The sequence below is a fragment of the Saccopteryx leptura genome, chromosome 4 (assembly GCF_036850995.1).
Source record: "Saccopteryx leptura isolate mSacLep1 chromosome 4, mSacLep1_pri_phased_curated, whole genome shotgun sequence".
Taxonomy (NCBI): Eukaryota; Metazoa; Chordata; class Mammalia; order Chiroptera; family Emballonuridae; genus Saccopteryx; species Saccopteryx leptura.
In genome coordinates, this window is record NC_089506.1 from 151,395,557 (window position 1) to 151,412,021 (window position 16,465).

General features: G+C 37.1%; 2 protein-coding genes across 3 annotated transcripts in view; one reads left to right on the plus strand and one right to left on the minus strand.

Moving 5' to 3' along the window:
- The window catches only part of KIAA0825 (KIAA0825 ortholog), a 525,573-nt gene extending 525,046 nt beyond the window's left edge, over positions 1-527 (minus strand). Inside the window, exon 1 of the mRNA XM_066381842.1 lies at positions 447-527. The gene's annotated coding sequence lies outside the window, so the exon portion shown is untranslated. The remainder of the gene's footprint in view (positions 1-446) is intronic.
- A 73-nt stretch (positions 528-600) lies between these two features.
- SLF1 (SMC5-SMC6 complex localization factor 1) overlaps positions 601-16,465 on the plus strand; it is a 94,280-nt gene continuing 78,415 nt past the window's right edge. The window contains exons 1-3 of one of the 2 annotated variants that reach the window (XM_066381843.1): positions 601-713; positions 10,192-10,305; positions 10,472-10,547. In XM_066381843.1, the coding sequence (XP_066237940.1) occupies positions 10,192-10,305; positions 10,472-10,547 (190 nt within the window). In that variant the 5' untranslated portion in view covers positions 601-713. The remainder of the gene's footprint in view (positions 714-10,191; positions 10,306-10,471; positions 10,548-16,465) is intronic. The other variant, XM_066381844.1, reaches the window with a different exon arrangement.

A 16,465-nucleotide genomic window follows, 5' to 3' on the forward strand; every position in this document is an offset into this window, starting at 1 on the left:
ATGTTTGTACAGGGTGTTTACCACTGCCTGCTTCTCAGGTACTGCAACCCAGGGCAATGGTAACAGTACTCAGGAAAAGTACGGAAAAACACCTCTCGAAAGTCGAGGATGACCACATCCTGTGAACGGGAGAGTAAGAACACTGATTATCGGTAGAGAGACACGGTACCAAACCGAGTTGGGGTACACACACGGTGTCTTCATCCTTGCCCAGGGACATTTGAAGACGAGAGGTCTATTTCCAACTTGGAGATAGATACTGCGAGTGGCGATGATGGTAAGCCGAGATCATTCGGCCTTCTCTAGCAGAGGGTTAAGCGCCACAGGGATGGATGGGGACTCCTGGTTCAACGCCCTCCCGCTCACTTCTTGGTCCAGCCAAGATGCTGTACGGTGCCCTGACGGGAAATACCAGGCCCAGAAGGCAACTCACAGAAATCACTTACCAGTCTGCCACCTCCCGCACGGCTCTATCAGCAACCCCGCCAGCCCATCAGAATCTAGTACGGCACCCTCTCAGACCACCTGACGACGGCTGGACAGCGTCACTAACAACCACCCGGAAGTGATACAATAGCTTCCGGAGCCACGGAGCGCCCGGCGGGAAATTATTTCCCAGAGCCGGGATTAGCGAAGTAGCGAGTGCTGCCGCAGCAGTCGTCTACCCTGTCTCCACGGTCACCCGAGGGAAGCAAGACACTCCGGCCTGGAAGGTAAAGGGCCTCAGCTCGGAAGACACAGTGTACGCTGACTCTGTGGGGATGTTTCCTCCATGCCCCCGAAGTTTCTGCTGCGCCCACTGTGAGGCTGGGAAGGGGCTGGGGTGAGCGGCAGTGGCGCCCGCCTCTTGCGCTTTCCGCTGCCTCTCTCCTTCCCACTGGAGCGCCCAGAAGGCTCCCGCGTCGGTGGGCTGCAGTCGCAGACCCCGCGCCGCGGAGGGCAGGCCGCCGAGCCCTCTCTGCAGTGCAGGCTGAGCGCTCCTCCGCCCCCTGTTTGCGCAGCTCGGTCCCGAGCCGGCGAGGCGCTAGGCCACCTGCGTCTCTCGTTTCCATAGAACCGACTGGGACGCTTCTCCCGGAGTCCCAGATTCTGGGCTGCTTTCCATAATTTCTCGTCCTTGCAGGTGGCTGGGATTCCCTAGGCCCACCGTCATGTGACGAGGGAAATGGTGTCATCCTTTTCTTCCTAGTGGAAAATTTTAAAATAGTCAAATGGTAGTGGTCATATATTTCTGCAGCTACTGTAGGCCTTTAAACGTAACATACACAGGTTTCCCTAATGGGAGGTGGGAGGGACTGTGTTCCCGGGGATCGTAATATTTTAGCGGCTTGAAGGCTGGGAACAGGATTTAGTCGTAATTCTGAGATTTCTTCCACTCTCAAAACCTCTGATTAAATGTTGATCAAACACTGGCCTGCCTCAGGTACTCCATGGACAGAATTTGACTCAGAAATTACATGGAGCTTGATGTTCAAAGCTCCAAGCTTTTTTTTTTTTTTTTTTTTTTTTAAACAAATGACTGTTCCATACGAACAGAAGAAAAAAAATTGTTACCGATCAGATATTAGGATTGAAAACTTAAACAGTATTTACAGTATACACTGCACCTTGTGAACTCTTATTTTATTGTTATGCCTCATTTCCTAGAAGTGTTTTTGATATGTGAGATGTGCATGCAGTGTGTTCCCATTTTAGAAGTTTAACTAACCTGTATTGCAGGTTTTCAGTACTTAAATTGATAGTTTGGGGTGGGTTTTTTTTTTAAGGGAGTTAATATGATCGTGACTAAGTTAAATCAGAGTTAATTCAAATGAACTATGATGTTCAAATACTTGAATATATAAAATTTTATTGTAAAGACAGTCTTCTATAATGCAAATAAGACCCTATTAGATTTATTTTCTAAATCCACATTTTCTTCTACCTTATTGACTGCAGTTTACTTAATGTGATTGACTATTTTTCTGCTTTCCTAAAGCGAAAAGCATAAATCATGTGAAAAGGTCTTTGAAAAGGTGTTCACATGTGGGTAGTTTTCATAATCAAAATTTAAAACTCTTAAAATTTCATAATAAGTATCAACAATTTTCACTAATATCTAAAAAAACATTAGCTTTGATTATTCTAAGATAGTCTTTTCACTATTTAAAGAAAAATTTCTTAAATAAAATCAACAATTCTGTATAGGTTTTGAAAAATAAAACCAAAGGTAGAATCCTCTTTCTCAAAAATATAACTAAAATGGAATTTTATTTGTTACTCTTGTAATTAATTGACTCCTTAAATATGCTAATGGTTATGTGCTATAAAATACACTATGTATTCTTTCTTACATTCTAAAGACATCTTACTGCTTAAAATAAGTGATAATGTATACACACACATACAACCCTCTTCTCCCCATACCTCTGAAGGAGGGGCAGGAAACAGACTACATCTTTAAAAAAAAGAAATTCCAAAGGCCACCTGAATGGAATTAAGCCAAAGGCCTAATTTTACTCCTAGGTAAGAGGGTGTAGAATTCCTAACCTCTGCTTAATGTTAACAGGATTCAGAGCCAAACAGTATTTTATTCACACAGTATGAGTACTATGAGTACTAAGATTTATTTCTACCTTTTACAATATTAGTTAAAACAGAGATTCAACATTTTAACTGATGATCTTTAGTTTTAACACTTTTTTTTTTTGTATTTTTCTGAAGCTGGAAACGGGGAGAGACAGTCAGACTCCCGCATGCACCCGACCAGGATTCACCCAGCATGCCCACCAGGGGGCAATGCTCTGCCCATCCTGGGCGTTGCTATGTTGCGACCAGAACCACTCTAGCGCCTGAGGCAGAGGCCACAGAGCCATCCCCAGCACCTGGGCCATCTTTGCTCCAGTGGAGCCTTAGCTGTGGGAGGGGAAGAGAGAGACAGAGAGGAAGGAAAGGGGGAGGGGTGGAGAAGCAGATGGGCGCTTCTCCTGTGTGCCCTGGCCGGGAATTGAACCTGGGACTTCTGCACGCCAGGCCGACGTTCTACCACTGACCCAACCGGCCAGGGCCAGTTTTAACACTTTTTTACTTTGCCACTTAAATTCCTTAGGTAACATGAATCATGAAAATCTTTCAAACTTGAGTTCAAAGCAATAATACTGGTTGTATTCAAGAATCAGTCTATTCTTTCCAGAAGAGGGAAGTATAAAAGTTATTTTCTTTAGGTTTAAAATAAGAAAAAGAAGTAGGTTCAATATTAAAATAGTTCACTTGAGTAACAAACATTATTTTGTTATTCAAATTAACTAATTTGCCCTAATACTGTAGAGCTGTAAAGCCATGGGGAATATTTAGTGGCATGGAAAAATGATCACAATATAATTTTACATAAAATTTAAGATACAGAATTATATAATATTTAAATTTTGTGACATATACACAGATGCATAAAAACCTTCAAGTCAAACTCCTTTCCCCATTCCCTTATATTAACAGTGGTATTACAGGGTGAAGGAATTAGAGATGATTTTAATCTTTCTGTATACTTTGTAGTAATTTTCAAGTTTTCTGTAATAAGCATGTGTTAATTAAAATTAAAAGACAAGCCCTGGCCAGTTAGCTCAGTGGTAGAGCGTCAGCCCGAGCGTGTAGAGGTCCTGGGTTCGATTCCCGGCCAGGGCACACAGGAGAAGCGCTCATCTGCTTCTCCACTCTCCCGCAGCCAAGGCTCCATTGGAGCAAAGTTGGCCCAGGCACTGAGGACGGCTCCATGGCCTCCGCCTCAGGTGCTGGAATGGCTCCAGTTGCATGGGAGCATCACCCCATAGTGGGCTCGCCCCATGGATCCCTATTGGGTGCTTGTGAGTATCTGTCTCTCTGCCTCCACACTTCTCACTTCAGAAAAATTCAATAAATAAATAAATAATAAAATTAAAAGACAAATCAGTAAAACTTAGTTTGAGGAAAATTTTTAGTTTTCTAAATGCAAATATGTAACTTAAAAAAGTAAATTCTTAGTTATCTTAATAGCATACAACTTACATGATGCGTTATGTCCTCCTCAGTGTTGTGTAATACCCTATGGCTGGTCAGGAAAAAGTATAATGCAGAGTAGGAAAAGTTGCTCCTTGTTTTCCTACCACAGACTTCATTAAAGCATCCCGTTAGTCCCTCTTTTTTTATTTTTATCTTTGCAGCATTTTCTCTCAATTGTTACACCCTCCCTGGACTTTCACCCTCTCTTCTGGACCATACCTTTGTATTTATATCTGTATTCCTGTCTCTGATTTTTTGAGTTCTCTTTTCAACATGTTATAGCTATATGTCATATTTTTTAAAGCGTGTCCTGGCTATGTGTCATAAAGAATTCATAGGACCTAAAAATCTAATGCATAATATTCTTAATTGTGATGAGTGCTGTAGGTTTATTTGAATTTCTTTCTGGCACCAACTGCAAAAGAATCTCGGGCATCAGGGGTAGGTCCACGTGGGAGATACTTTGAGAAGGTCCACACCACAGAGACAGTTGCTTTCTGTGCACAAACGCCAGCTCTGTCCACAGTCATTATCTCCTCAGTTGTGAGTGTTACATGGTTCAAGGGAAGTAACTGGACTTTTTAAATTACTACCTAATTTTTAAAAATTACGAAGCATTTTTTGTAACTAAGAATCTAGTATGCAATTTTAATTTTTTGATAGTAACCATAACAATTAACTGTTAAGAAAATGCTCTTTTTCTTTTGTTATGTTAGGATAGTATTTTCTGTGTAAATGTTTGAAGGACCACCACCTTAAAGTCCTAGAAAAATATAATTGCCCTAGAAATACCACTGTTACAATTACACTGCAATATATGTACTTTCTTTCTTTTGTTGGAAGACTTCTAGAAGTTAACTCTTGATCCTCCATATCCCAGAACATATCACCTAAACAAAACTTGACCCAACTTTTAAGTACTAAGTAGTTTGTATCGTTAATAGGTATTACATTAGTTTGGTATAGAGTTCTCCTTAAGTTCATTGGCATATTAGACCAGTTACTGTTTTCTTATTCCTGCAGCATCATAAAAAGAACAATTAAACCACTAATTTTACCAATATAAATCTAACTATATGTTTATGTATAGTTATGTCTATTATATTTACAGATACCAATTTTCCCATGGAACTATATGAATTAGATCTGTGATCTATGCTATTAGTTTGTCATATGATATGATATTAAGAATCATTGCTAAATGTATTGTAAATGCTGTTGCTTCAAATAAATAATTTTATTATAGGAAGCTACTAGATTAGGTTAATAGAATTTGTTCTTTAATCTGTGCCACTTATTGTGTGCTAACATAGAGATTCAAAATTCCGTGATAGTTTAGCAGATAGCCCAGTTTTTCTGATAAACTTGTGAGTAAATTGTATTTTGAACATGTTTTAATGTTCTTACTTTCATAATGTTTGAATCAGGATGTCCTATTTATTTTTCACCTATATTTCTTATTTCTCCTTCTCTTTGCTCTTTTAATTTCAATTTCATCCTTGTTTTTAAAGGAAAGAAATTGCTTTATAAAGCCTTTGCTGATTGCTACTATTAAGCACAGTTGGTCCTGTTTTTATTTTACTGTGGACTGTGGCAGAAAAATGTTATTAAATATAAAAAGTGGTATATTTATTCCATTATAAAGACACTATGATTTAAGATGAAAACTTTGCATTATGCATTGACTCTTCTTAGTCTAAGTCACTTAATTATTTGTGCATCAAACCAAAATATGTTAAAATGTCACTTTGTTAATAAACATTCAAATTGTAAAATAGCTATTAATTTGATCTAGAAGAAGTACACAGTATGATAGATTGTTTTTCTTACAGTTCTGTAGAACATATTCTCAGGAAGCAGAAGGATAAAACTTAAAGGATAGCCTTTAAATAAAACTTTTTTTTAAGATTTTATTTATTTTTTTTAGAGAGAGGGGTGGAGGGAACAGCGGGAAGTATCAGTTCATATTTCCATATATACCTTTACCAGGCAAGCCCAGGGTTTTAACCCAGCACCCTCAGCATTCCAGGTTGAAGCTCTATCCACTGCACTACCACAGGTCAGGCAAAACTTTTGGAGTTGTATCATTACAGTGATTTTTCTTATTGCTTTCTGCATATTCAGATTACTACTTAACAGTGGTTTGTCTATACCAGATTTCAGAGTAGTCAGATAGGCAAGATTTTATATTTTTAAACCTCAAATTTCCCTTCTTTGACATTTCTTGAAATAACTTGCTAAATAGCTTTTGAAACTTTTTTTTTTACAGGGACAGAGAGTCAGGAGAGGGATAGACAGGGACAGACAGACATAAATGGAGAGAGATGAGAAGCATCAATTATCAGATTTTGTTGCGACACCTTAGTTGTTCATTGATTGCTTTCTCATATGTGCCTTCACGGCGGGCCTTCAGCAGACCAAGCAACCCGTGCTTGAGCCAGCGACCTTGGGTCCAAGCTGGTGAGCTTTCTGCTCAAGCCAGATGAGCCCTTGCTCAAGCTCGTGACCTCGGGGTCTTGAACCTGAGTCCTCTGCATCCCAGTCTGACGCTCTATCCACTGCGCCACTGCCTGGTCAGGCGAAACTTTTGAATACATAAATAAAATACATGTAGTAGGTAAAATATGGTTAAAACACTTGTATTTCTCTGAATAAAGTGATTTTCAAGAACTATAAAAACACTTAGGTTTGCCTTTTCTCTTGAATACCATGATGATAGTCACAGATATGTTGAATTTTATTTGTTTAATATTTCTGAAAGGACCTTTTTTTATTGAATTTCTTGGGGTGACATTGCTTGATAAAATTATACAGGTTTCAGGTGTACAATTCTATAAAACATATTTATATATATACATGTGTGTGTGTGTGTGTGTGTGTGTGTGTGTGTATTGCATTGTGTGTTCACCATCCCAGGTCAAATTAGGACCTGTCATATTCTAAAGGAAATCTGCTGAAATGATTTATTTAAATAATTCCCTAGAATTAATGAAAGTATTCTCCCTAGTTATGACCGTATGCCTTATGATCCACATGTGGCTTTATTGTATGTGTGCTATTATGTGTTGTGCATCAAACTAAATCATTATTTCTAAAAACAAAGCATGTTCTTTGTAAAGGTTTTATGTATTCAGTCTATAATAATGAATATTATAACTTAAGAGCTGTGTTATTTAACCCATGAAAATGGTTTAAAAAGGTGTATTATTAATAATTGGATGATTGTGCAAGAAGTTATTTATATTTTATTTACTGATAATAGATAGTATTTTGCATGTATGATTAATTATTTCATAAGGGTTGTGCTCTGACAAAATCCTTGTAACCTTTTTAAAAATTTTTGTTTCATTGAAGAACCTTATCCTTAAAGATACTTTATGTTACACACCTTGAATTTTAGGATATTAGAGGGTTAATATATTACATTCATTTTCTTCTTTTTGAAGCAATAGAGAAATATGAAACTCAGATATATTGAGGTCAAAGTTTCAGCTTTTTTATTGAATAAAAATGATTTTGGAGGTGGTGGCTTTGAGGTTCAACTGCAATATGCTTCTTAGTACTTAACCTCTGAATTGATTTACCTACCAGGCAGTCAATGCAGGCTACTACTGGCAGCTCCTTAGAGCATGTCCTAAAGTGTTAATATGAGTGTCATTACAAATATGCAGATATGCCCAGCAAAGCATATCCAGTTAGTTCTCTCCTGTAGCTTCCTCCCCTCAAAGCGTGGGGAAGATGAAGGGGAGAGAAAAAACTGAAGTGTTATTACCCTCACTGAAGTTTTTCCTTTTATACATTTTAAGCAAGAAAATGAAAGTCACTTTTAACACTGACTTATGCTTTATTTCAAATTTTACTATATGTTGTTTATATATATATTATTATTATTATTATTATTTTTTTTTTTTCTGAAGTGAGACACAGGAAGGCAGAGATACAGATTCCTGCATATTAGGGGACGATGCTCTGCCCAACCCAGGCCGTTGCTCCATTGCAACCTGAGCCTTTCTAGCGCCTGAGGCAGAGGCCATAGAGCCATCCTCAGAGCGCAGGCCAACTTTGCTCCAGTGTAGCCTGGGCTGCAGGAAGGAAAGAGAGAAATAGAGACAAAGGAGAGGGAAAAAGGTGGAAAAGCAAATGGGCACTTCTTCTGTGTGCCCTGACGGGTAATTAAACCTGGGACATCCACATGACAGGCCAACACTCTAGCACTGAGTCAACAGGCCAGAGGCCTGTTCATATATATTTAATATAAATGTATATACTATTTTAGTCTTTGAAAGTACAATTTCTGTAAACAATATTTTTTACCAGTTGTCTATTACTAGTCCTAGGCTCAAGCAGTGCTAATTTTTTTAGGTTTATTTCTTTATTTATTATTATTATTATTATTTTTATTTTATTTTTCTGAAGTGAGAAGTGGGGAGGCAGAGAGACAGACTCTCGCATGTGCCTGACTGGGATCCACCCAGCATGCCCACCAGGGGATGATGCTCTGCCCATCTGAGGCATTGCTTGTTTGCAACGGAACCATCCACAGCGCCTGGTCCAACTTTGCTCCAGTGGAGCCTTGGCTACAGGAGGGAAAGAGAGAGATAGAGAGGAAGGAGAGGGAGAGGGGTAAAGAAGCAGATGGGGCTTCTACTCTGTGCCCTGCCCAGGAGTCATACCCAGGACTTCCACACGCCGGGCTGACGCTCTACCACTGAGCCAACTGTCCAGGGCCTAGGTTTATTTTTAATTGTATAGAAAGAAACCAAATGCCATTGCTCTACCTATGGCATTTAATTAAATACTATGCAGAGCTATGGTGACAAAATTGTTAAAGATATGGAAAATTACCCTAATTACTCTAGTTCCTGCTTTCCTTATCTGTTTTGAGAAACTACGTTTTCTCTGAGATTCTATCTACATCTTAATTTCTAACCTCATGTAAACAAAAAATTGTATTCTAATTAGAAATGGCATGAGTTTTCCCTTTCTTTCTTAATAAATGTACTGCCTCAAATACAACTTTCTCAATGAACTCTATTTAAATATTAAGGTTTTTATCAAAATAATTTGAAAACTAGATTTTTTTAGGTGTACTTTGTAGTTGATGAAATTAACATATATATATATACCAGAATTAAATGGAGATTGGGAATGAGATCCAGATTCATTATATGCACCTACTATACTAAATTATTTGGTGTAAAGGCTGTGGGACCAAAAGTTTTATAAATTTCTCCAGTGGCTTATACATATTCTTTGATGTCTGTCTACAGACATTAAAAATCATGTTAAGATTTTACTGTTTTATTCTCAATGAATGGACAAGCTCTTAGCAAAATAATAGTGCCTTTAAAAATAAAGCTAATAGGTATCTTACCTAAAAATAAATCATTTTTTCTCCTTACAATAAGGATAAATATTTATTATTCCATGGATTGACTTTCAAATGAGACTTCTAAAGAATGATGACTTCATTTGGATTTTAAAAATCAATTTGATACAACAACTTGGATGGAGCTCAAGGGAATTATTCTGAGTGAAAAAAGTCATTTCATTTTTATGGCATTCTTGAAATAATACAAGTATTGAGCTGGAGAGCAGATTAAGGTTAGGGGTTGGGGGAAAGGGTGAATATGGCTGTAAAGAGGGAATCTTGTGGTTATGGAATAGTTCTATATTTGGATTGATGAGTTAATTATATGAAGCTACACATGATGAAATTGTATAGAACCACAAACACACTCAAATGAGAGCATGTATAACTGGTAATATTTGAATAAATTGGATTGTTCTCATGTCAAGAAACAACAAAATGAAGCTAATATGTTAATATATAATATATATTATATAATATATAATTATACATACTTCCAAAGACTTATATTCATTCATGTGTGTATTTTAGTGGAAAGTGATGTAGTAATGCAAACTTTCAGTATTCAAACCAGAATATAAAATCTGACTTTATTTTATGGTCATATTTTGAAGACAATAACATTTAAAACTAATTTTTATTTATGTAATTTATATTTATAATTAAGCCATATGTGTTTAATGGGTTTAATTCAGATTATCTAATAAAAATTAGTTTAATGGTTTTAGTTTTTATTTTTGATACTGTTTTCAACCCAATGAATAATATCTCTGACATTTTATCTTCTTTATCTGTATATATATTAGATGGATGATGGTGCCCCAAAGCATATCATTCAGATGACAGGATTTAAGATGGAAGAAAAGGAAGCTCTAGGCAAATTGCTTTTAAAATTAGATTGCACTTTTATTAAGAGTGAGGTGAGTACAGAAACTTTATTTACTAAATATTGTAGACATAGAAAAATAACTAGAATTAAAATAGTGGCCTAAAAATTATAAAATGCCTTCTTAAAATTGTAAGAATAAGGTGTTAAAAGGAAATTTTACCATCGTAATATTTTTTCATGTGGATTTTTCCTTCTAGAAATACAAAAATTGTACCCATCTTATAGCTGAACGCCTATGTAAGAGTGAAAAATTTTTAGCAGCTTGTGCAGCAGGTAAGTTGATGGCCTTCCCTCCATCTTTGTAAAAAACAATTTTCATGTTGAAGAAGAAGTACCTTAGTACCTAGAAAGATGGTATGTTTGTGTTCTGACATTTTTCTGAAAATACCTTTATTTAATATACTTTTTCTTTATTTTTCTGAGGACTTTTTCACACATGTGAAATGTATAAAACAGGCATAAATATTTCCTTCACCAAATATTTTTGTGTAAGTTCTTTCTGTAAGCAGAAATTTTTTAATGAAAAATTTGGCACAAAATGCCAAAAAAGTTGTTGAAGCTTCAGCTGTTGTCAAGTTTCATTTTTTTGATTTATCATTGGAAATTGATCATGATTTTGTTCTGCTTCCTCTCCCACCCATGCTGTGCACTGATCATGCTGTTCTAGTATTCTAAGATTTTTAATTTCTGTTTGTCACCATTGATGTCCCTCTTACAGTTTTCTCTTCTGTGATCTGGCATCTCAGTTAGTCTACTAGATGCAAAAAAATGAATTTAATTCAGATGAATTTACCATTTTTTAAGGTAGCTTACAAGAAAAACACTTGAATTCATTATTAACTCCACAAATGAAAACATACATTACCCCTGTTGTTTAAAAGGATCATTGATGCTCAGATAAAGAAACTATAGAATGTTTGTAAATACCCTTAAAAATTCTATAACTCAATAAATTTGTTTTACAAAGTATAACAATTCTATAAACGTTATTGGAAAAGTTTTAGCATATGAAGAATACAAATCTTACCCAAAATAAGGACTACTAATTGTAATCATAATTTAAGGAATAAATACCACATTTTATTATTATTATTATTTTTGTATTTTTCTGAAGTGATAAGTGGGGTGGCAGAGAGACAGACTCCTGCATGTGGCTGACAAGGATCCACCTGGCAAGCGCACTAGGGGGTGATGCTCTGCCCATCTGGGGTGTTGCTCCGTTACAACTGGAGACATTTTAGCACCTGAGGCGGAGGCTGTGGAGCCATCCTCAGCGCCTTGGGCCAACATTGCACCAATGGAACCTTGGCTGCAGGAGGAGAGAGAGACAGAAAGAAAGGAGAGGGGGAGGGGTGGAGAAGCAGATGGGCGCTTCTGTGTGCCCTGGCTGGGAATCAACCCAGGACATCTATACACCAGGCCAGCGCTCTACACTGAGCCAACTGGGCCAGGACTGTATTTTATTCTTATATTTATATTTACTAGCAATTAGAATTCTAATCATTATTGGAAACATTGCATACAATGTTCAGTGATGTTGTGGGCCTCTCACTATCAAAAACTTTAGGAAAACATAATATAGCTCAAAGATAATGTTGGTAAGTAGTTTAAGAGTCTCATGTTGAGAGAGGGGATCTAAGATGGCTGTGGAGTAAGAAGCTACATACACCACCTGCCAGTGCCAAACTGGATTTATAGCTGACTTATAGAGCAGTCAGTCTCAATGACCAGCTGATCAGGAGTATTATATCTAATACTTTATAAAGGAAGCTGCAGAGCAACAAAAAGAAAAGAAAAATGAGATAGGTCTAAGTGTCCTCTGGGACAACATCAAGTTTAACAACATATCTGCATCATAGGGGTACCAAAGGGAGAAGAGAGTTAGCAGGGATCAAGAACCTGTTTAAAGAAATAATGGCTGAAAATTTCCCTAATCTGGGAAGGAAAGAGTCACACAAGTTCAAGAAACTCAGAGTCTCAATCAAGATGAATCCAAAGAGGCACACACCAAGACACATTGTTATTAAAACAGCAAAAGTAAAAGAGAATCTTAAAAGCAGTATGTGAGAGATAGTTACCTCCAAGGGAGCTCTATAAAGCTATGAGTTGATTTCTCAACGGAAACACTTCAGATCGGAAGTACTTTGCATGAAATATTCAAACTGGTAAAAAGCGAAAACCTACAGCCAAGACTACTCTATCCAGTAAGGCTTTATTTAAAATTGCAGGTGAAATAGTTTCCTAGACAAAAGGGGTAAAAAGTGAAAGGAGTTTGTTACCACCAAAACCTGTTGGCAAGAAATGTTAGGCCCTGGCTGATTGCCTAAGTGGTAGAGCATCGGCTGGGCATGTGGATGTCCCAGGTTCAATTTCTGGTCAGGGCACACAAGAGAAGTACTTATTTGCTTCTCCATCTCTCTGCCACCTGCTTCTCTCTTTCTGTCTCTCTGTCTTTCACTCCCTTTCCCTCCTGCAGCTATGGCTCGATTGGAGCAAGTTGTCCCTGCGTCCTGAGGATGGCTCCATAACCTCCACCTCAAGCACTAAGGAGCTCAGTTCCTGAGCAACAAAGCAACACCGCAGATGGGCAGAGCACTGCTCCCTAATGAGCCATCTGGGAGGATCCCAGTTGGGGTGCATGCAGGAGTCTGTCTCTGCCTCACCTCCTTTCACTGAATAAAAATAAGACATGTTAAAAGGCTTGCTTTAAAGAAAAATTAAAAAATAAGAATGAAATAGCAATAAGTACCTATCAATAATAAATTTAATATGCTCTAATCAAAAGCATAGGGTAGTTGGATAGATAAGAAAACATCTGTGTATATGCTGTATACATGAGATCCGCCTCATAACAAAAGATACACACAGACTTAAAGTGAATGGATGGAAGAAAATATTCCATGCAAAAGGAAATGAAAAAAAAAAAAGCTTGTATAGCAATAGTACAGTATATCAGAAAAAATAGACTTCAAAACAAAAGTTATATCTCAAGAGAGATTAGAACATTTTATAATGACAAAGGGAGCAATCTGAAAAGAGAATATAACCCTTGTAAAATTTATGCACCCAATGTAGGAGCACCTAAATATATAAAGTAAATCCTGACAAAAGGGAGAAATCAATACTTACTATAACTAGAGTTATAGTTGGGGATTTTACCCCGTTGGCATCAGTGGGTGGATCTTCCAGACAGAAAATCAACAAGGCAACAGGCCTTAAATAACACACAAGATCAAATTGATTTAAGTGATGTCTTCAGAGCATTTTACCCCGAAGCAGAAGAATATGCATTCTTTCCAAGGGAAGTGCACATGGAACGTTTTCTAAGAACGCATGTTAGTAACAAAAGAAGTCTCAGTAAATTTAGACAGATTAAAATCATATCAAGTGTCTTTGACTGTAATGCTGTGAAACTAGAAGTCAATCACAAGATAAAACTCCTGAAAAACATTTGGACACATGGAAGCTAAATAATATCTTATTAAACAATGAATGGGTTAAAAATATGATCAAGGAAGAAATCAAAAGTGATCTGGAAGTAAATGAAAATGATAAACAAAATCTGTGATATACAACAAAAATAGTCCTGATAGGATAATTCATAGCATCACAGGCTTATCAAGAAGCAAGAAAAATCTCTAATAGTCTCACTCTAAATTGGAATGAGCTAGAAAAAGAATAACTAAGAGTTACTAGGAAGAAGGAAATAAGATTAAATTAGAAATAATTGACATGGATACTAAAACAACAGTACAAAAGACCAGTAAAACCAAGAATTGGTTCTTTGAAAAGATAAACAAGATTGACAAACCTTTAACCAGACTCATCAAGAAAAAGTGAGCACCCAAATAAATCAGAAAAACCCAGTTTCTGTAGGATGATGTGGCAGCATGTGCGCACGCACAGATGATGATGTAACACTGTGTATACAGCAGAGCAGCCCACGGGGCCATGCCATTCGAGATGTGGACGGTACAGAGGAAAGTTCAGTGTGTTCTGTGTCTCGCTGAATTCGAGTCTGTGACCAAAGTGCAACGTGAATATCGGCGCGTTTATAACGAAGTGCCACGACATTAATCACTTAAAACAGAATCACAGACGTTATTCACTCTGTTACACCAGATGTCCTTACCCGTGTGTGTCAAGAACTTCACTATCGTTTGGATGTGTGTAGGACAACAAATGGAGCCCACATCGAACTGTACTGAATACATATGAAACTAGGAGAGTTTTCCTTTTATTTGGTGCATATTTCACATTTCTATCGTCTTTTGTTGCTTTCCTGTGACCGGTCAAAAGTGCACCATGACTTTACAGACACACTATATGTAGATCATTGAAGCACAACAGAGAGCCAAGAAATAAACCCACACCTTTATGGTAATTTATATTTGACAAAGGAGACAAGCACATACAATGGAGTAAAGACAATTTTTTCAATAAATGGCGTTGGGGAAAATTGGACAGATACATGCAAAAATATGAAAGTAGACTACCTTCTTTCACCATTACAAGAATGAACTCAAAATAGATAAAATACCTAAAGGCACAAAACCATTAAAATCCTAGAAGAAAACAGGCATGAAGATCTCAAGTCATCTCTCATAGCACTATTTTTGCCTATATATCTCCTCAGGCAAGGGAAATAAATTTAAAAATAGGTCTACATCAAACTGAAAATTTGCACAAAGTAAGTACCAACTAAATGAAAAGCAACCCATTGCATGGAAGAACATATTCACCAATGATACATCTGGTAAGGGGTTAATTTCCAAGATACATAAAGAACTTTTATGCACTCAACACCAGGAAATAATCCAATTTAAAAATGGGCAAAGGATCTGAATAAACACTTTTCCAAAGAGGATATATGAATGGCCAATAGATGTATAAAGATATGAAAAGATCCTCAGTGTCACTAATCATCAGAGAGATGCAAATTAAAACCACAAAAAGATATCACCTCACACCAGTCAAAATGGCTATCATCAATAAATCCACAAACAAGTGCTGGTGAATATGTGGAGAAAAAGGGAATCCCTGTGCACTGTTGGGCTAAATGCAGACTCACGCAGCCACTGTAGAAAACGGGATGAAGTTTTCTCAAAGAATTAAAGATGATCTTCATTTTAACCCAGTAGTTTTACTTCTGGAAATATATCCTAATAATCCCGAAACACTGATTGGAAAGAATACATGCACCACTATGTTTATTGCAGTGTCAAGTGCCTGCCCATCTGTAGATATGTGGGTATTTGTACAATTGAATACTACTTGACTGTAAAAAAAAAAAAAAAAGAAAAAGAAAAGAAAAAAAAGAAAGTCTTATCTTTGGGGACAGCAAGAATGGACCTGGAAATTATGCTAAGTTAAGTAAGCCAGTCAGGAAAGATAAATACCATATGATCTCACTTATATGTAAAATCTAATAACAAAATACTTAAAATGGAAACAGAAGTATAGATACATAGACTGACAACGATCTGAGGAGAGGGTGGTTGGGGGCTGGAAGAAAACCCGTGAAGGGTTTAACTAAACAGACACACACACAGACACACACACACATACACATATGCCACACGGACAATAGTACTGTGATAGCCAGAGGAAAGGGGGTCTGGGGTTGATGGAGGTAGGCAAAGGGGAGGGTAAATGAGGACGGAAGAAGGTTTAACGTTGGGCGATGAGTTGTAGATGCAGTGTGCAGATGATGTTTTATTTACTTGTACACTGAAATCTGTATGGTTTTATTAACCTGTGTCACTCCAATAAATTCAATTTTTCAAATTCAGTCTCATTCAGTAAGGTTAATTTTTTCTATTATAATTGCTATAAAATATTTTATTCAGGTTTATAACACAGTAATTAGACATTTATTTATCTGATAAAGTGATCACCCCAACAAATCTAGTACCCATCTGGCAGCATATATAGTTGTTACAATATTATTGGCTATATTCTTTTCTATCCTATACTTTACATTAGTGTGACTGGTTTTTTTTGTTTTGTTTTGTTTTATAAATAAATTTTTATTTTAATGAGGTGACATCAACAAATCAGGGTACACATATTCAAAGAAAACATCTCCAGGTTATCTTGTCATTTAGTTCTGTTGCATACCCATCTCCCAAGGAGAGATCGCCCTCCGTCACCCTCTATCCAGTTTTCTCTGTACCCCTCCCCCTCCCCTT